Source organism: Haliotis rufescens, unplaced genomic scaffold (genome assembly GCF_023055435.1).
Source record: "Haliotis rufescens isolate VD_foot unplaced genomic scaffold, xgHalRufe1.0.p SCAF_2, whole genome shotgun sequence".
Lineage (NCBI taxonomy): Eukaryota > Metazoa > Mollusca > Gastropoda > Lepetellida > Haliotidae > Haliotis > Haliotis rufescens.
In genome coordinates, this window is record NW_025963890.1 from 64,460,050 (window position 1) to 64,479,949 (window position 19,900).

The 19,900-nt window shown below is 41.7% G+C and overlaps 1 protein-coding gene across 6 annotated transcripts in view; it reads left to right on the forward strand.

Annotated features, from left to right (window-relative positions):
* Positions 1–1,570: 1,570 nt before the first annotated feature.
* LOC124116718 (rho GTPase-activating protein 29-like) overlaps positions 1,571–19,900 on the forward strand; it is a 59,439-nt gene continuing 41,109 nt past the window's right edge. For all 6 annotated transcript variants that reach the window (XM_048400327.1, XM_048400329.1, XM_048400328.1 and 3 more), the window contains exons 1-12: positions 1,571–1,802; positions 7,586–7,832; positions 8,746–8,889; positions 9,847–9,934; positions 10,412–10,472; positions 11,885–11,957; positions 12,761–12,898; positions 13,447–13,511; positions 14,035–14,079; positions 14,645–14,710; positions 15,300–15,380; positions 19,508–19,654. In XM_048400327.1, coding sequence (XP_048256284.1) covers positions 1,710–1,802; positions 7,586–7,832; positions 8,746–8,889; positions 9,847–9,934; positions 10,412–10,472; positions 11,885–11,957; positions 12,761–12,898; positions 13,447–13,511; positions 14,035–14,079; positions 14,645–14,710; positions 15,300–15,380; positions 19,508–19,654 — 1,248 coding nt within the window. In that variant the 5' untranslated portion in view covers positions 1,571–1,709. The remainder of the gene's footprint in view (positions 1,803–7,585; positions 7,833–8,745; positions 8,890–9,846; positions 9,935–10,411; positions 10,473–11,884; positions 11,958–12,760; positions 12,899–13,446; positions 13,512–14,034; positions 14,080–14,644; positions 14,711–15,299; positions 15,381–19,507; positions 19,655–19,900) is intronic.

The window sequence follows — 19,900 nt, forward strand, 5'->3', positions numbered from 1 at the left end:
GTTTATTCCAACTGACGCCTCTCTATCCATGTTTTGCCTTACATCCTGTGCTATATGGGATTAAAATCTTATCCCTTTTCATTTCGACGTGTAGTGTTGGTTATATTAGTCGCGGTCGGATTCGACCATTGTGCGGATTGATAAACATTTAAGAGGTGTGTATGTGATTTTGTACCCAAAACTGTTTTTGTACCCTTGGGGTTTTTGTACTCAAATCCTAAAACATATCTATTTAAGTATATAATTATATTTATTTGTACCTTACACTGCAAATAATGACATGAATATGAAGCACTGTATACTTCATATCCCTACTAAAATAATGCATAACCACACAGTGCCTCAAGTCAAAGGTCAAGCTCTATATATAATCCCCAGGATTCACACGTTCCTACACAATCTACAACAGGTCTGGGAGCTGAATCGCAGGACCGTTGGCTCTGGCAAGTTCATAGTACATGTGACCGCCTCCGTGGTCTAGTGGTAGAGCGTCCGCCCGGAGAGCGGAAGGTCCGGGGTTCGATCCCCGGCCGCGTCATACCAAAAGACGTTAAAAGATGGTACTTGTTGTTACCCTGTCTGGCACTCGGCATTAAGGGGCTAAAACAAGGACTGGTCGGCTCGGAGTCAGTATACTGTGTCTGAGTGGGGTATTCATGTTAAACTGCGGCATGGTATCTCAGTGAGCTAGCACTATAAATCGGCATTAGTCCGGACTAGTACAAGCACCCTCACACGTACATACACGTGTATGCACGTCGCTATATAAGTGCAATAATCTTGGACGCGACGTTCAACCCCATTTCACCTCACCCAATAGTATTTGTCAACTGCCTTGAGTGCTTGTTTTGTAGGGTGTGCGATATGACTGGTACAGGTGTACAGGTGTATTGCGTGGACATCCTCAATAAACATAGTATATAGCAATACGACCCTTCAGTATCGACGTCTTCCGTCCAATCCTATTAATGTATTATGTCAATAATCCTATTGATGTAGTATGTCAATAATCCTATTGACGCAGCATGTCAATAATGGATCAATAAAACAGTAACTGAATATTTTGAAACTAATACAATAATGTAGGGAAAATTTGATGGATGCACAATTACATACTGGTTTGGGTAGAGAACATCACAAGAAATTTTGGGTACAAAATCACTACATCCCTTTGAGAGATTGTTGGGTTACTTATTCAGACATGCATCACAGTTTCATCACGCCCCTCATTATCACCATTATGATCTAACTACAACAACGCAGTAATAATAATCCATTATGTGTTATTGTGTGTGTTAATTTATTGAAAATGTTTGACATGCTTAACAAGATAACACAGTAGCTGTCAAACATGAAACGATGAATCTATGAAATATCAGAATATCGTTTGGTTATATTTATATGATATATTTATATTTATGAAGTTTCTCCGATGATTTGAAAATAATCTAAAAAGATCTACAACAACTATCGAGAAATCGGTTATCTCTCTGCACAGTCAGCAGACGCCTTGAAACATACACGTTGTTATTAGTTGTTGCGAATATATGATATATTTACACCAGGAACATGGCGGAAATGCAAGTAGATGGAAAGAATGTTGTCAATATGTGAGAAAAGTTAGTTAAATGGTGTGCATAAAATGTTTGGACCGTTATTTGCATATTATTCGCCTGTGCCATGATTGTTACACAGGATAACTCACAGACATGTCGTCCAAAGGGCGAAAACTGGCGAAAAATATTGGGAAATCCCTTCGCAAAAAGTTTACCGATTCAGAAGGTCGACCTGACCAGCAACAGGTAACAATCTAATAAAAAGTTTTGTCTGCAAGGTTTTTATGTCTGTGCTAAGCCTTTAGATCTCTTAGCCACTGTCGCTGATTGTGTTTCTTGTATACGTACTGTACCAATACAAGGAAACAAGAAGAACCGTATGCTTGTGAAAGTTTACAAAGTTTCTCAAAGTTTTGTTCATCCCGATAAAGTTTGACATTTCATAAAGATAAACAGTCTAACGTCAAATATTGAGAAGAAGGTGGATATTTGTTAGTTTCTGTTACCAGTAAGACCATTAAGGTGTTGTTATGCTTGAAGAGGCACATACAGACAGAACAATATGAATGTTTGTTTTTGGTTTTGATTTTGAGACAGATTTTGTAGATGTCTCACGCCATTGCTCATCCGTCAGAAACTGTTTTACTAGAAATGTGATGTTGTCATCCTTCATAAAATCTATTTAAATAGTAACAAATTAATATTATAACAATTATTGAACATAATTAAATGTTTTGCAAAAACATATTGTTAACATTGTTAATGCCTGCATCATAAATGTTTTCACCTGTTGTCCATATGAAGGAATGCAACCAGAAATGTTTTGTGTTAATAGATTTATTTTTTTCCTGAATGAAATTTGACAGAAAATTCAAACTATGTTGCTTTTCTGTCATGTGGGTTAAGATTTGAGCAATAATAATCAAAGCAAAATGAACTCTCATCAATATTTCAGTATTGTACTTTATGGCGGTTTTGTATAATTATGTTAGTGAATGAAATATGGAAAACCTCTTTAGCAAGGTTCATATTTGCCATAATAAGAGCCCTTTGTGCTTAGAAACTTAACAAAGGAGCTTATTAAAAACATACTTGATGTCAGAGATCAAGCAAGAGTGAACAAAATTAGTTCAAATGTTGGTGTAACTTCATCTTCTGCAATAATAAGTTAGCAGACAAGCTGACTGACAATCTGAAAAGTATTTGCTATCCAGGTAAGCATTTTTAGATGCTGCAATCAAAATTGTCATATGTGATTTTCTTGTATGATGAATGAAAATAACAATCACAACATATGTTTTATCTTTGTTCCCATGCCGTGATTCAGTAAACAATGCCCCACATTATGACTTCAAAGATTGCTTAGTGCAAAGATGAAAAAAACTAATCTGTAACCATTATCATTCCCCATATAAATCTCTCCAACTTATTATAATAATCAAAGCAATCAGAAATACACCCCTGGTTCATACATTAGCATTTGTTAATACCGGGTAGTTTATTATGAAAGGATCAGTGTGGCAGGTCACTGTTTGATACCGACTAATGATTGATCGCGTAATAGTATAACTCTGAAGCGACATTATCTACTTTCAGTTTTAAAATGACAACAACCATGACTCAGTTTATGTCAAATTTTGGCAATTAAGGTATCCATTCTCTGGGAAATAAGGTTCTTTTGAAGGCACCAGTAACACCAGTCTGATCAGTGTTGCTGTAATTAACAGTGAATGATGTTGAGTTGGTGTTATAGGCCAACTTGCTGTCGCACAAATTCGCCAAATTGAAATTCACCACTTAGAAGTAAATGTTCAATAATATAAATGCGGTGATGAAATGGATGATAAATACCGAAACATATAGAAGAGTTATTTTTATTAATATATTATGTGACTAAACATTCTAAACAGCATACTTCAAAACAAAAATGATTCGCTATTTTTGTTAATGTTTTTGCTTTGGAAAGAAAATCAAAACTCAATGTCTGCGTGTATAATATGCATTCCTTCTACATAGATAAAAGGAATACACATAAAACTACAGACTGTCATGTAAACGTACAGGCATAGTACTGGGCACTTATAAAGATTACTTGCAGATTTGTGGTCAATGGGTGCTGGAGAAGGGTACTCAGCATGCTTAGTGAATACACTCTGTTTAGAAATCTTTTGATAGGCATGATAGGTCTGAACATCAGGTGTACATTGGTATAATATTCCTTACCAAACAGGGGGCATGGGGTGGCCCAGTTGTCTAAGGCATCGCGATTCGCTATGCAGAGTTGCGTCCCTTGGGCACGCCAGAAACCTATGATTATGGGTTCAAAACCCGGTTCGCCCCGATTATGTTTCTAGGTTTGTCAGCACCATACCCGTGCTCGTGGGTTTCACCAAAGTGGTAAATATCTGAGACCTGTATCACTTCGGGCTTTCCTCCCACATTAAGCTGACATGCTGCAATATAACTGGACTACTGTTAAAAGTGGCGTTAAACCCAACTCAGTGACTCCTTATTCTACATGTTTGTAAGAATGTCAAACAAGTAGGTCTTTGCTAGTACTAGTACTTTCCCAAATTTAAGATTCTGTAGAAATCGCATATATATGCTTTGGTGTTTAGAGATAATGCATCACATTTCTCAGTTTTAGTCTTTACTGTTCATGATACTGATGTGAATAGTAGTCAATATTTAATCTCCTGTCCAAACTAACATCTAACACAGATGCATGATTAGAATCAGCAGTACATAAGCTGAAATAGTTGTGCTTTTTAGATTTATGAACAAGCAGTTTTCAAGTATATTTGGAAAGTTTACATCCCCGAGGACAAGAGAAAATGTTATTTGGGTTCCACTCTTGTAACACAATAACACTTTATTCTGCTCCTCCATTGTTCGGACGTGCAATTCCTTAGCGAGTGAGTCAGCTGGTTAACAAACATGAATCATTAGTCTTCCCTGGGTGTGCAGTGGTATGCCTTGATGGAGTAAGGGATGGGTACCTCTCCATGCGTCGGCGACATGACCTACTGATGTTGTTCAGATTTTCTCCAACATGATCCCAGCTCTCTTGAGACGACATGGTCCCTGTTCTCTCGAGACGGCATTGTCCAAGCTCTCTCAAGACGGCATGGTCCCAGCTCTCTCAAGACGGCATGGTCCCAGCTCTCTCGAGACGGCATGGTCCCAGTTCTCTCAAGACGGCATGGTCCCAGCTCTCTCGAGATGACATGGTCCCAGCTCTCTCGAGACGGCATGGTCCCAGTTCTCTCGATACGGCATGGTCCCAGCTCTCTCAAGACGGCATGGTCCCAGCTCTCTCAAGACGGCATGGTCCCAGCTCTCTTGAGACGACATGGTCCCAGCTCTCTCGAGACGGCATGGTCCCAGCTCTCTTGAGACGGCATGGTCCCAGCTCTCTCGAGACGGCATGGTCCCAGCTCTCTTGAGACGGCATGGTCCCAGCTCTCTTGAGACGGCATGGTCCCAGCTCTCTCAAGACGGCATGGTCCCAGCTCTCTCGAGACGGCATGGTCCCAGCTCTCTCAAGACGGCATGGTCCCAGCTCTCTTGAGACGACATGGTCCCAGTTCTCTCAAGACGGCATGGTCCCAGCTCTCTCGAGATGACATGGTCCCAGCTCTCTCGAGACGGCATGGTCCCAGTTCTCTCGAGAAGGCATGGTCCCAGCTCTCTCAAGACGGCATGGTCCCAGCTCTCTCGAGAAGGCATGGTCCCAGCTCTCTCGAGATGACATGGTCCCAGCTCTCTCGAGACGGCATGGTCCCAGTTCTCTCGAGACGGCATGGTCCCAGCTCTCTCAAGACGGCATGGTCCCATCTCTCTCAAGACGGCATGGTCCCAGCTCTCTCAAGACGGCATGGTCCCAGCTCTCTCGAGACGGCATGGTCCCAGTTCTCTCAAGACGGCATGGTCCCAGCTCTCTCGAGATGACATGGTCCCAGCTCTCTCGAGACGGCATGGTCCCAGTTCTCTCGAGACGGCATGGTCCCAGCTCTCTCAAGACGGCATGGTCCCAGCTCTCTCAAGACGGCATGGTCCCAGCTCTCTCGAGACGACATGGTCCCAGCTCTCTCGAGAAGGCATGGTCCCAGCTCTCTCCAGATGACATGGTCCCAGCTCTCGAGACGACATGGTCCCAGCTCTCGTGAGACAACGTTGGTCCCAGCTCTCGAGATGACATGGTCCCAGCTCTCTCTTGATGACATTGTCCCAGCTCTCACGAGACTTAATGGTTCCAGCTCTTTCGAGATGACATGGTCCCAGCTCTCTTGAGATGACATTGTTTGAGCTCTCTCGGCAAAACATGGTCCCAGCTCTCACGAGATGGCATGGTCCCATCACTCTCGAGACGGCATGGTCCCAGCTCTCTCGAGACGGCATGGCTCCAACTCTCTGGAGACGTCATGGTCCCAGCCCTCGAGACGACATGGTCCCAGCTCTTGAGACGACATGGTCCCAGCTCTCTTGAGACGACATGGTCCCAGCTCTTGAGACGACATGGTCCCAGCTCTCTCGAGACGGCATGGCTCCAACTCTCTGGAGACGTCATGGTCCCAGCCCTCGAGACGACATGGTCCCAGCTCTTGAGACAACATGATCCCAGCTCTCTTGAGATGACATGGTCCCAGCTCTCTTGAGATGACATTGTTTCAGCTCTTTCGACACAACATGATCCCAGCTCTCGAGACGACATGGTTCCTGCTCTCTTGAGACGACATGGTCCCAGCTCTCTCGAGACGACATGGTCCCAGTTCTCTCGAGACGACATGATCCCAGCTCTCTTGAGATGACAATGTAGAGTTACGATATCAGGCTTAGACACAACCCTTAGTCTGCTAGTCCTGGCACCAATGAAAATCTGCTACTGCTTGTTTTCTCCCCAAATCTGTTTATTTGAAATACTCCGCTCGTCCTGAATACAGTGGAGCAGTTAGATTAAACTCATGTTCTTTACCCATTTTAGAGAAAATTATCAAATAGGTCAAGACTTTCCACACCAAGGAAGTTATCGGTATTTTCTTACACATGAAGAGAATTTTCAGTATTATTTCAATTTGGCTTTTAAAGGCTATCGGTGCCTGATGTCAGAGTGAGGGGTAACTTCTAACAGATACACTGGTATATTGCCATTCAAATATAAATTGTTGGAGTCATGGCAATAGGAAGTGGGTTATATATAACACTTTATTTGATGTTTTTTATCATGTCTTTCTCCCACGAGATGCTAATCCAACAGTTACAAGGTGTACATAATGGGATGTTGAGTTTTTGATGTTTGATTTATTTATGTCAGCATGGTCAGATTGTCTAAAATATTCACGATTCTGGCATGATAAAATCCAGAGTACAAGGAACAAACACTGAATGTCAACGTCTTTTAAATGTCAGCTGGAGAAAGTTCATCTTCAGAAAGTGCCAGAATGTTTCATATGTCATAATGTTGCTTTGTAAAGGAAATAATGATATGAGAAGCTGTAACAAAGCTTTCATTTCAGAAGTATTAGTAAAATTACAATATATGACAGTAAAATATACTATGGAACTTTAATTTTTATTACAAATAAGAAAGTGAAATAAAGATCATGTGTATGTTTTTTTGAGCATGAAAAATGTGAAAAAAGTCAAAGTATTAAGTACTGTCTCTACTCTCTAGTAATATTGACTATTGATCAACTATCACCATGATCAATGTCTGTAAACATTATAATTGTCAACATGGTCAATGCAATTATAGGCATGATAGGTGTGAATATTGTCCTGACTGAATATGTATTCAGAGTGAAAGTATACTACTCAATAGAAGTTAAAGAACTACTCATTTGTTTCATATAACTATAGTTAATCTGTCATGTCATTACAAAATCGGGTGTTCTTTAACTTCTTTTGAGTAGTATATACCAGATCGTAAGTAATAGATCTTGAGTGTTAGTTAATGTTAATTGTGAAAATATCATGCACATTTTGCCAACATGTATAATCATGATAATAGTTAGCTGTATACGTTGCAGGAATCTGTTTATTCTGGAGGGCTAGAGATTGACCTGGGGGAGGGGCAGGTGGGCGGGGCAGGCCTTCTCCAGCCTACTGCCCCAGGACAACAGAAAGTCCTGAAGAGCTCTTCCCTTGGGAGCATTCACAATGAAGATGGTAGTGCTGTGATTGTCGACCAGGATGACATCATAGCTCTTACCACTGATGTCAAAAGCTTCTCTGATGCCTTGGCCAAACTGAAGACTGCATTCACCTCGGGAACAGGTACTGTGTTCTACTTTACATTGACTGACCCCGGCTCATTAGCTTCACAAGGTTATTCATCAGTTCATAGAGCACCCGAAGTTAGTGCTTGAGGAAACATGATCTGTCGAAGAATTTTCCATGTCTCGATTTCCTGTTTACTGTTTTATGTGATTTTTTTTTTTTTTTAACACGTTGAATGAAATATATCAACACTTGTTGATTCAAGTTCAAATCCGTTATCGCCTTGTGTTGCCTTGATGGATCTAATACTGGAAATGAATGGTGTATTGTTTCTGTTTTCTGTGGAGAATGACATCCTGTAGTTTCTCAGTTTTATCCGACAAAGTATCTGCATTATAATTACATGCTTAGTGTAAGGGAAGAACATTTTTTTACAGCTGTATTCAGTTTAGAAGTTCTTTTCATGTAGACAAAGTATAAGATGTTGGATACTGGTAGTGTAAGCATCTGGTAGTGTAAGCATCTGGTGTGACTACTGCCCAACAACCACTGTTTATATATCAGGGAACAGGATGTCAAGCAACAACTGCTTCCTCTTATATAATGTTCCCTTTCTTTCAATCTCTTAGTTTTCAGTGAAAACAAATGAAACTGTCCCTCTTGGGCCTATTTTATTACAATATTGTGGAATAATTTTAAAAACTCTTGTAAAACTAAAAACTAAAATCACCTTCTTGCTTTTTCAATAAAATGTGATGTTGCAAGTTACATGAAAACACATGAATATGGCAAATATTTAGAAAGCACTTGACATAAATCAGTTGTGTGTCTCTATTATTGAAATAACTGAATACTGTTGTGCAGGTGTCTCACATACAAGAGACGGTTGGCCGTCTTGCATACATAGTATGTCTGCGACTGTTCAAAACAGCATTAAACCCAACTCACTCACTCACTTACTCTATTGTAGAAACAGCTGATGAGGCTCATGTGCTGGCACACGAGCGTCTTGGGGAGGTCATCTGCATCCTCAAGAATGTCCTCAATCGCTATCCGGCTCTCCACTCCACTGATCTCTTCTCATCAGCGGGAACACTTATTGGAAAAATCAAAAGTAGGTATTGTTAAATTGAACTTCTTATGGTTGTCATTGCAAGCTGGCACAAGTGCACATGGTGGGATGCGTGATCACCTAAATACTGTTGTTGTTCCATAACATTGATATTTCATGTAACCCAAGTTTGTCAAAAGTGTTTGGTGTATAACGTCACCCTCAGCAATATTCCAGCTATGTGACAGAGGTCTGTAAATAATTGAGTCTGGACCAGACAATCACGTGATTGATATAATAAGCATCAATCCTCTCAATTGGGATACAATGACATGCATCAAGCAAGGCTGAGTGCCTCACCATCTGATCCTGTTAGTTGCCTCTTGCGACAAGCATGGGTTCCGAAGACCAATTCTAACCCTGATCTTCATCTGGAGTCCACTAATAAAGATCAGGTGGTTGTGGTATGCAGCCTTTCAGATTGTGTACAATTGTACCCTAACAGTGTGGATAGTGCCTGACTTCCTGTCCCAGACTCTCTCATGTACAGACAGCTGTGATATAGCTGGCATAGTGCTGTTTAAACTACATTCACTTACTCAAACTGAGAATCAGCATATCCTGTTATATGCCAAGAATCTGTTCTTTGGGGAGTTAGTTTGTTTTTGTTATACCAAATGTCCATGTTGATAAGCCAAACACACATTTAGCATGTTTAGGTACAAGGTCCTATGTGGTGATGTATTATGAATGCTTCAACAGTATTAAGAGACCACCTCCATGGTCTAGTGGATAGAACATCTGCCCGGAGAGCTCTAGGTCGGTGGTTTGATTCCTGGCTGTTTCATACCAACAGACATGAAAAGATTGTTCTTGTTCTTACCCTTCCTGGCACGCTGTGTGAAGGGGATAAAACAATAAACTGATAATTATGTCTCCCTATCGTCACCACGTGTCACTGTGTAACATAACACATCTGTGTGTATTAATCATGTCAATCAACTACGATTTGTCCCAAAGGTCACAACTATGAGAGTACACGCGACCCCGATGTGATACAGGGTTTCTGCGATGCCATTGATCAGCTTGCCCTGGCTTTCAGCAGCAGGTAGGAAACAACACAGAGAATAGCATAGAAATATAATCCTGATTAACTTAACACCTTCATCAGTTCCATCAACTGGTACTTCCATCCACCGGGTACATAGTAAATGCACAGTGTCCTCATGTGCTACAATTTGCAGTTCTGTGCTCGGGCCGGTGGGGTAGCCTAGTGGTTAAAGCGTTTGCTCATCACGCCAAAACCCGGGTTCAATTCCCCACATGGGCACAATGTGTGAAGTCGATTTCTTGTGTCCCCCGACGTGATATTGCTGGAATATTGCTAAAAGCCATACACACTCAATCACTCAGTTCTGTGCTCACAATCTTCATGAAGCCAAATATATTTTTAAGTCTATCACTCAGAAATGTCTTCAGACATTACCCACTTTCGGAGCTATGTAAGCTGCCAGATGTATTGTATGTTTGTTGTATATGAACATGTTGATGTTCTCCCCTGACACACCCCCTTGTCTCCCTGCAGTGTGTCGGAGTACCTGATGGGGGGTGGAGAACCGGAGCTGTCTGTGGACGCCAGAACAAAGGTGAGTCTGGGTCATCATCAGGGGATACCTTGACAACCAATCACCCATAGTAATATGTTTGTTAGGATTTGTCATGTGATCACAGTTATTCATGTCTCCATGGTTTCCAACTTATTTCTCTGTGGTGATTCAGAGGCAGAAAAGATTTTGTGTATCCAATGCTATTTGTAGGACCCATCCCTGTAGGTATTCCGGGTTACTATAGGTACGCAGCAGCCGATGCTGGTCATGCCAAGTTTGGTGACTATGTTGATTGCATGTCATTGTACCTCCACTGTGTGGAACATTGCTCACAATATCAGACCTCCTCCGTGGTCTAGAGGTAGAGCGTCCTCCCAGAGAGCGGAAGGTTCGGGATTCGATCCCCGGCCACGTCATAACAAAAGACTTGAAAAGATGGTACTTGTTGTTACCCTGTCTGGCGCTCGGCATGAAGGGGCTTAAACAAGGACTGGTCGGCTCGGAGTCCGTATGAAGTGTCTGAGTGGGGCATTCATGTTAAACTGCGGCATGGTATCTCAGTGTGCTAGCACTATAAATCGGCATCAACAAGCACAAGCAGCCACACACACACACACATGTGCATGCACGTTGCTATATAAGTGCAATAATCTTGTTCATAATATCCATCACTGGATTGTCTGGCCCAGATTTGCCCGCCTTTGCGGTCTATTGGTAAAGTGTCCGCCCTGAGAGCAGAAGGTCTTGGGTTCGATCCCCGGCCGTGTCATACCAAAAGACGTTAAAAGATAGTACAAGTTGTTACCCTGTGTAGCGCTCGGCATTAAGGGTCTAAAACAAGGACTGGTCGGCTCAGAGTCAGTATACTGTGTCTTAGTGGAGTATTAATGTTATTCTGCGGAAATGGTATCTCAGTGGGCTAGCACTATAAATCGGCATCAGTCCGGACAAGTACAAGCAGCCACACAAACACACATGCAGGCACGTCTCTATATAAGTGCAATAATCTTGGACACGACACTAAACCCCATTTCACCTCACCACTTTTGTCCCAGATTCTATTAGTTACAGGTCACTGTTTTATAGCTTGAATATTGCTGAGTGTGGTATTAAAGAACAAACAAATAATAAGAATTGCCAAAGCATTTTCAGAAATGACATGAAAAGTGTTTTTGTTCATCACTGTTTGTGATTATGTAGTATTATGTAGTATTATAGGTGGCTCACGTGTCTAAGATGCCACTATTTGCTGACCAGGGTTTGAATCCCAGTTGGGGGCGGTCGGGTAGCCTAGTGGTTAAAGCATTGGCTTCTCACGCCGAAGACCCGAGTTCGATTCCCGACATGGGTACAATGTGTGAAGCCCATTTCTGGTGTCAAAGCAGTGTCAAACCCAACTCATTCACTCACTCACTCATATTATATTTATGTGATCTGCTATCTTTCCCCAGTCCTATGATAACCTGACCTCCTTGGGGAGAGAAAATCGTGATGGATCATCAACACTTAATGGTAAATCCTCTGGTGAGTTTGTTTTCAGCTATCTTGTTATTGAATGTGTTTGTGTAGTAGCTACAGATATCTCTAGATATTGAGATATATTAAGTTGTCAGCAATGGCGTATTCATGCAACACTCATAAAACGTTATTATACCCCCGTTTACGAAGTAAATCGGGGGGTATATAGCGTTCCGTCTGTCCGTCTGTCCCATAAGTTTTTAACCATGCACCCTAGCTTCACCAAACCTGCTACACATATTTACCACAATGAGTACTTGTGCCTTTTGTAGTTTGAAGATTCTGAATTTTTTAATTTTTGCCATTTCCATGGAAACATTAGAAACTTAAACTTTTAGGGTGGGTGTTTTGTACGGCCCATATCTTTTTAACAATGCACCCTAGCTTCACCAAACGTGCTACGCCCATTTACCACAATGAGTACTTGTGCCTTTTGCTAGTTTGAAGATTGTGATTTTTTTTATTTTTGCCATTTCCATCGAATCATGGTGAAACATAAATTTTGGGTAGAGTTTTTGTACGATTCATGTTTACAATATTATGTATCCTAGCTTCAGCAAACTTGCTACATTAACCACTATGATTGTTTTTTATCTTTTATAATATTCTGAAAGTTTTCTCTTTTGCTGTTTTCATGGAAACATGATGGAATTTAGAAATTTTGATGACTGGTTTTGTATAGCTCATGGGGTTACAAAAGAAAGGGCAGTTCCTCTGACTTAAAGCAACAGGTATATTTCATTAATTAACAAACAATTCAGATAACCATCAATTTAGTCCTGTGTTACAAAGACCTGCTATGTTGATAGGCATGCTGTCTGCCAGGGAGATCGATTCGTCCCTGGTCCGCCTGGAGGCCGGCCTTGACCTTGCCCTACAGAGAGCTAAGGCGTGGTCCAAGTACGCCCGTGACATCATGACGTACATCGAGAAGAAAGCCCAGCTAGGTGAGGGGACCTACTCTTGTAGTGGTCAGATTGTATTCCGGAGAGCGCAAAGAAAGGTTTTTGGTTTGATACCCGGCCACATCATACCAAAAGACATCAAAAGATGGTTACTTGTTAACCTCCCTGGATGAAGGGGATAAAACAAGGACTAATCGATTTGGCGTATACTGTGTGTGGGGAGGTATCCATGTTAAACTAGCATGGTAGTTGCTATATAAGTGCATTAATCTTGAATGTAACGTTAAACCCCATGTACAAATGTAGCCATTATTTGATTTTTAGTTAGTCTACTATTTGATAAAATAACTGTTAGACCATTGTTGTTATTTTGGTCAATGCAGAGAGTCCAATGAGAAGCCATTACTTTGATGAATGTCCTGAACATGCTGAAGAAGCAGCCATTTCATGGAAGCCAGTTGTTCAACCTCAACCATGACTGTTACAATATAGAGGTTCTTTGATTTACAGACAACACCATAATTAAACTAAAATAATTTCATATGATGGGTCAAGATTATTGTGGTAATGGAACAGTGTGTTTGTTTCAGAATGTGAATATTCGAAGAACTTGTCTCGGTTAGCACAAACTATGCGGCCTGTTTTAACGGATGAGGTATGTGGACGTTGTCATGTTGTCTTCTTGATGACATAACATTGAACATAGGTTAATCTCATACTGTAATTGTTTGCAGACATGTAATTGATTATGATACTTTTGTTTACAACATGTACAAGATGTAGATTATCTCACATCATTATTAAGGATCATAATAGAGAGGTATGGCACTAGGGCAAGTTCATGATCTTATTAACTTTTGATAGGACATTCTTCTGTATCAATCTGAAGCCCTGATGTATAAATTTGAGGAAAGGTGATTATAGTGCTGCAAGTGAGATAACTCCTGCAGCCTTGACTTACGACGACCTTGACAGTAATACATGTAGTCGTGTTTGTAGGTGACCTGGTACTTCTTCCCACCATCACTACTGTGGGCAAGGTGACCCAGTGGTCTGAGACGCCCAATATGAGCTTTAGTCCTACATGACTCTGATTTAACTGAATTACTTTTGAATGCAGTATCAAGTTGAAAGTTGAGACCTCACTCACTCACTGACTTACTTTTTCCTATTTGCAGGGTTTTCTTCCCCTACAGTCAGTCTACTGCACAGTTCTAGCACAGGTAAATCAACACTATTTCATCTCTCTAGCTTTTTTGTGAGTCGTCATTGCAGAGTGGGAGCATGGGTGGGCAAGTTGTCTAGGGTGCCACAATTTGCAGTGCAGAGTCGCGTCCTTTGGGCGTGCCAGGAACCTTATGTCGGGGGTACACTTCCTGGTTACCCCGATCACATTTCTAGGTTTGTCAGCACCATACCTGTGCTCCTATGTTTCACCAAAGTGGTTAAATGGCTGAGACATGGATCACTTCAAGCTTTCCTTCCACACTGAGCTGAAATATAACTGGAATACTGTTCAGAGACTGTTATGTTTACCAGCTCTTACTCACTCACTCATTGCACCTTGATAAACACACTGCCAGTTGTGAATTAAAAAATCAGAAATGTGTTTTGCATATTGAATGATGTAGATATTGAAATCACCGCCACGTTGTTTTCAGTTTAAGTATGTGACTTGCACAAGTTGAACTGCTAGATTCTTTGTTTCCCTCCACTTTGACAAAGCCCTGTACATCTTGAAATCATTTGTAGCCTGTCCTCTTTAATGACCTTATTTTGTTTTACTAGGACATTGAATTTGCCAGCAACTGCCAGGCAACCCAAGCTCTCCTGCAGACAAGCAAGTTTATTGAGGTATGGTTGATTAACTTGAGGGTTATGATTAATACCTGATCACAATACCTTCATATTAAGAAGGGTTTCTTAAAAATGTGATGCCTTTTCTTATTGTTCAAATAATTCATGTGCAGCCGTGCTGACATCTGACTCTGGGTTTGAATCAAGAATTCATCCAGTTACAATCATTGATACCTTTGAGGGGTCCAAGTTAGAATAGTTCAATCAGTACCAATAGTAGAAACGACCTGCGCTGGTAGTAGGGAGCGACCAAATGGATCGGTTGGTCGGGCTCGGTGACTTGCTTGATTGCATGTCATCGTACCCATATGGCGTGGATTGTTGCTCACAATATCAATCACTGGATCGTCCAATTGTTTACAGGCTGCTGTCATATGGCTGGAAAATGTTTGGCATAACAACAAACAAATATGATCCTTGATCTGTCAGCCCATGCTTATGTTTTTTTTTCCAAAGTTTTATTTGACTTTTGTCCTACGTTAAGCTAATACGGTGTGATATAATGCAGATGTTGATCAATTGTGTTTGACACATTCCCTATCTCACTGAGATGATCAGCAAAACATCTCTTTTTTGTCTTGAACAGCCCTTGGCAACACGGAGGGCTGAGCATGACAAAGTGCGAAAGTCCGTCAAAGAAATCTGGGTCAGAGAGGTCAAGAAAATGGTGAGTAGATTGTTGCCTTGTCATGTTACTATCACTGTCACAAATGGACAATCCCCTGTGAAGATCTGGGTTAGAATTGGCCTGCACAACCCATACTAATCGAAAGAGGTGACTATGCTTGTCGAAGAGGCGATATGGGATCGGGTGGTCAGGCTCGCTGACTTGGTTGATGCATGTCATCATTTCCCAATTCTGTAGCTCAGTGCTCATTTAATCACTGGATTGTCTGGCTCAGACTCAATTATTTACAGACCCCATTATACAGCTGGGATGTTGTTGAGTGTGGCATTAAACAACAAACAAAACAAATTTGAAAGAACAAATAGAACAATATGCAGTGCGAGGCTTTAGACTGCTATGGTCACTACAAGATCTGTGAGTGATTTTCCTGGCTAAATGGATGTTTCTCATAGTAGTCAAGGATTAGTTCTCATATATCCAGAGGGGGCACGGGTGGCCCAGTCGTCTAAGGTGCCGCGATTCCCTGTGCAGTTGCTTCCCTTGGGCACGCCAGAAACCTATGATCGTGGGTTCGAAACCCGGTTCGCCCCGATTATATTTCTAGGTTTGTCAGCACCATACCCGTGCTCTTGGGTTTCACCGAAGTGGTAAACGTCTGGCATCACTTCGGCATCACTTCGGGCTTTCCTCCCACATTAAGCTAACACACCGTGATATAACTGTAATACTGTTAAAAGCGATGTTAAACCCAACTCACTCACTCACTCATATATCCAGACTAGTACCATTAACTGAAGACAATATTGAAAGTTTGCTTAATGAGTAAGACAATTCCACACCCTTGATCTATTCATGTGGTAATTTCAAGACTCCTTCACTCACTGCGGATGTTGATATGTTTTTTGCACACAAGATGACTGGTAAGTAGTTTAAGATTCCTAATGATTTGTGCTTTGTTTTGTGTTTGAATAGATAAAACTTTCTTTACTGAACACAACCAGGACAGAATTGGTCTCCACTCTTCAGTACCCATACTTATCATAAGGGCTGTCTATCATTGCTAGATCCGGGGTAAACTAGGTCTTCAGCAACCCATGCTTGCCATCAAAGGTGACTTTGCTTGTTGTAAGAGGCGACAAACGGGATCGGGTGATTAGGCTGGCTGACTTGGTTGATGCATGTCATCGTATCCCAATTCCATGGATCGATGCTCATGTCAATCACTGGATTGTCTGGCCCAGACTCCATTATTTGCAGACCGCCATCATATAGCTGGAATATTGCTGAGTGAAAAGTGTGTACTTGTTGCTCTGCCTGCACGCTGCTTTATTGGGATACGACAAGGACTGGTCGGCTCAGTATACTGTTTCTGAGTGGGGTCCATGTTAAACTGGGATAGCACTATAAAACTGGCCAGACTAGTGCAAGCAGCCACACACACACTTGCATGCACAATGCCATTTATAAGTGCAATAATCTTGAACACGACATTAAAACCCAGTTTCACCACCTCGTGAACATTAAAGGAATGATAATCTAAGATGGCAAACGTTTAGATAATTTCTTAAATTAATATGTCCAATATTTTATGATCATGAATATGATATCAGCATCTTTCAGTTCCATGTAGTAGTGTCATGTCCTCTTAACTACTATATGAGGGCCGTGGGGTAGCCTAGTGGTTAAAGTGTTCGCTTATCACGCCGAAGACCCAGGTTCAATTCCCGACATGGGTACAATGTGTGAAGCCCATTTCTGGTGTCCCCCGCCGTGATATTGCTGGAATATTGCTAAAAGCAGCGTAAAACTATACTCACTTACTTTCAGTTCCATGTAGTAGTGTCATGTTCTCTTACTATACTATGTAAAGGCGGTGGGGTAGCCTAGTGGTTAAAGCGTTCTCTCGTCTCGCTGAAGGCCTGGGTTCAATTCCCCACAAGGGTACAATATGTGAAGCCCATTTCTGGTCTCCCCCGCCGTGAAATTGCTGGAATATTGCTAAAAGCATCGTAAAACCATACTCACTCACTCACTCACTCACTGTTTAGGGGTCAGATGGCTCATATTAGTATAATGCACTGAAGAATTGTGTTTCAGCATGGTAACCCTTATCAATTTGTGACTTTAGCCACAAGTTTGGCCCAGTAAGTCCATACATTATTACCAAGATCTACTGAAAATGATAGGCAAATCAACTCCAAAGTTTTGGGAACAGACTGCCTTGTAGAGGGTCCAGGTTAGAATAGGTCCTGTGAAGATCCGGGGTAGAATAGGTCTTCAGCAACCCATGCTTGCCATACAAGGCGACTATGCTTGTCGTAAGAGGCGATTTGGTGGTCAGGCTCGCTGACTTGGTTGATACATGTCATTGATCCCAATTGTGTGAAGACCGGTCAAGATTCCGGGGTAGAATAGGTCTTCAGCAACCCATGATTGCCGTAAAAGGTGACTATGCTTGTTGTAAAAGGCAACTAACGGGATCGGGTGGTCAGGCTCGCTGACTTGGTTGATGCATGTCATCGATCCCAATTGCATGGATCGATGCTCATGATGTCAGTCACTGGATTGTCTGGTCCAGACTCGATTATTTACAGACCACTGTCATTTAGCTGTAATATTGCTGAGTGTGGCGTTAAGCAACAAACAAACAAAATAGAATAGGTCCTAAGTAAACTATCTGATAATATGAAACAGATTATCATGCTCAGTTACTAGTAGGGCTGGGACGAGTCCAAATTTACTACCCGGGTATCCACCCTGCTATTACCCGACCCTTCCCTGGTACCCGCTGTAGGTCTCAATAAATAGGTATAAAATGTCCGATTGGGAAACATTTGACCGTACTCCTGTCAAAATAAATATAGATGCACATATAAACTGATCTGGCCATGCATACAGTAGACTGAAGTCATATTAAGCAAACATATAAAGTCAGAAGGAATGTGTGTATAGTCATAAAGAAATGTGAACATTTGTCACTTTTAGTGTAACCATAGAGTTCTAGGTAATTTTGGCCATTAAACAATATAATCACGTGACTGACCATGGGTCTGGGTAGGCCTGTGGGTACCCGGGTCCTCCTCAGTACCCACCCGACCCGAGTACCCGTGTTACCCGTCCCAGCCCTAGTGACTAGGTTGATTTGCATGTCATTGTACGGCTACAGCGTGGGACGGTGCTTGTAATATTAATCACTGGTTTGCCTGGTTCATACTTGATTATTTACAGGCTGTCATCATATGATTGGAATAGTGCTGAGTGTGGCCTGAAAAAACAAAAACAAAACCCAAACAAACAAAAGGCCAAAGTAGTAAACATTACTTACCTTACTAATGTAACCTCAATGAAACCTTACTGTTTGATTGGCATGCTAGAAGTTGGTGAGTAAATCAGGAAACATACAACTTTATCATCTTCATGGATAATAACTTCTTGTCTTGCATTTTAGATGTTTCGATGTAGATTCTTACACCATTATGCCCGAGTCACATATCCACCGATGCCGGGAAATATTAGTTTACGATGCCCGAAAAGGCTGAATATCGACAAAATTGAGAGATACCAGATAGGGTGCCGGACGATCATCTGTGAGCATTGGCCATGTTTTTGACATCGGGAAGACCTCGGTGGACACATCAGAAGAAAATAACTCTGAGTTATTTTCTTATTGCGACCGGTGGTCCACACCACCATCAGTAATGGATCTGTGACACATGTTCCGGCAGCCCACCAGTGACCCTCCAGGCACCTGCCAGACCGCGATGGAGGCAGACAAATTTTGCAGTGCGCATGGTCATTGGTGTGGTATGGTCATTGGAGGATAGACGAAAGGTCATCTGCCGGGAATTGGTCAATACCTGCCGGGAATTGGTCAATACTCGGAATGTTCCCCTCCGGTGAAATCCACCGATGCCACCACATCGTCTGGCAACTGTTTTATATATGACTGAGGCATTATCAAGCTTGATAACAGTGAAAGAATTTACATTGCTAAGTTCAGTACACCAGAAACTTTTGTCCATCAGGTTGTTGCATGTTTTCTTTTTCTCGTGTAAAACCTGTATCATTTTGAAATAGCCTCCCACATTCAGCTAGGACCAAAATGCAATTAACATCAGCGCTAACCCCTCAGCACCTCGTCATTGTTCCTGGCTATTGTGTTCCAGCAAGATGCAGTGACAGGTCTACGCAAGGCCCAGCACATGTACATAGCACGGCAACAGGACTATGAGAAGGCACATGAACAGGCACAGAAAACAGACTCTGACAAACACGACAAGCGGAAGAAGCTGGAAGAGGACGCCATGCATAAAGTGGGTCACAGGATCAGCTTATCTCAGCGTCATATTCATATTCAATACAACCATGTTAACATCAGTTGAATACTTCAATTAATTAATTTGAAACATAGAGGGGATTTTGTGTTCATGTTTCAACATGTTCAAGACCTCTTATCGTAGAAGTGTATTATACGTAAGGAGGTGTATGTTGTTTGTAAGCGTGTTTGTTTCAAGTCCAGTAATCAGCTCACCAGGGCCAAATTGCACAAAGCGATCTTA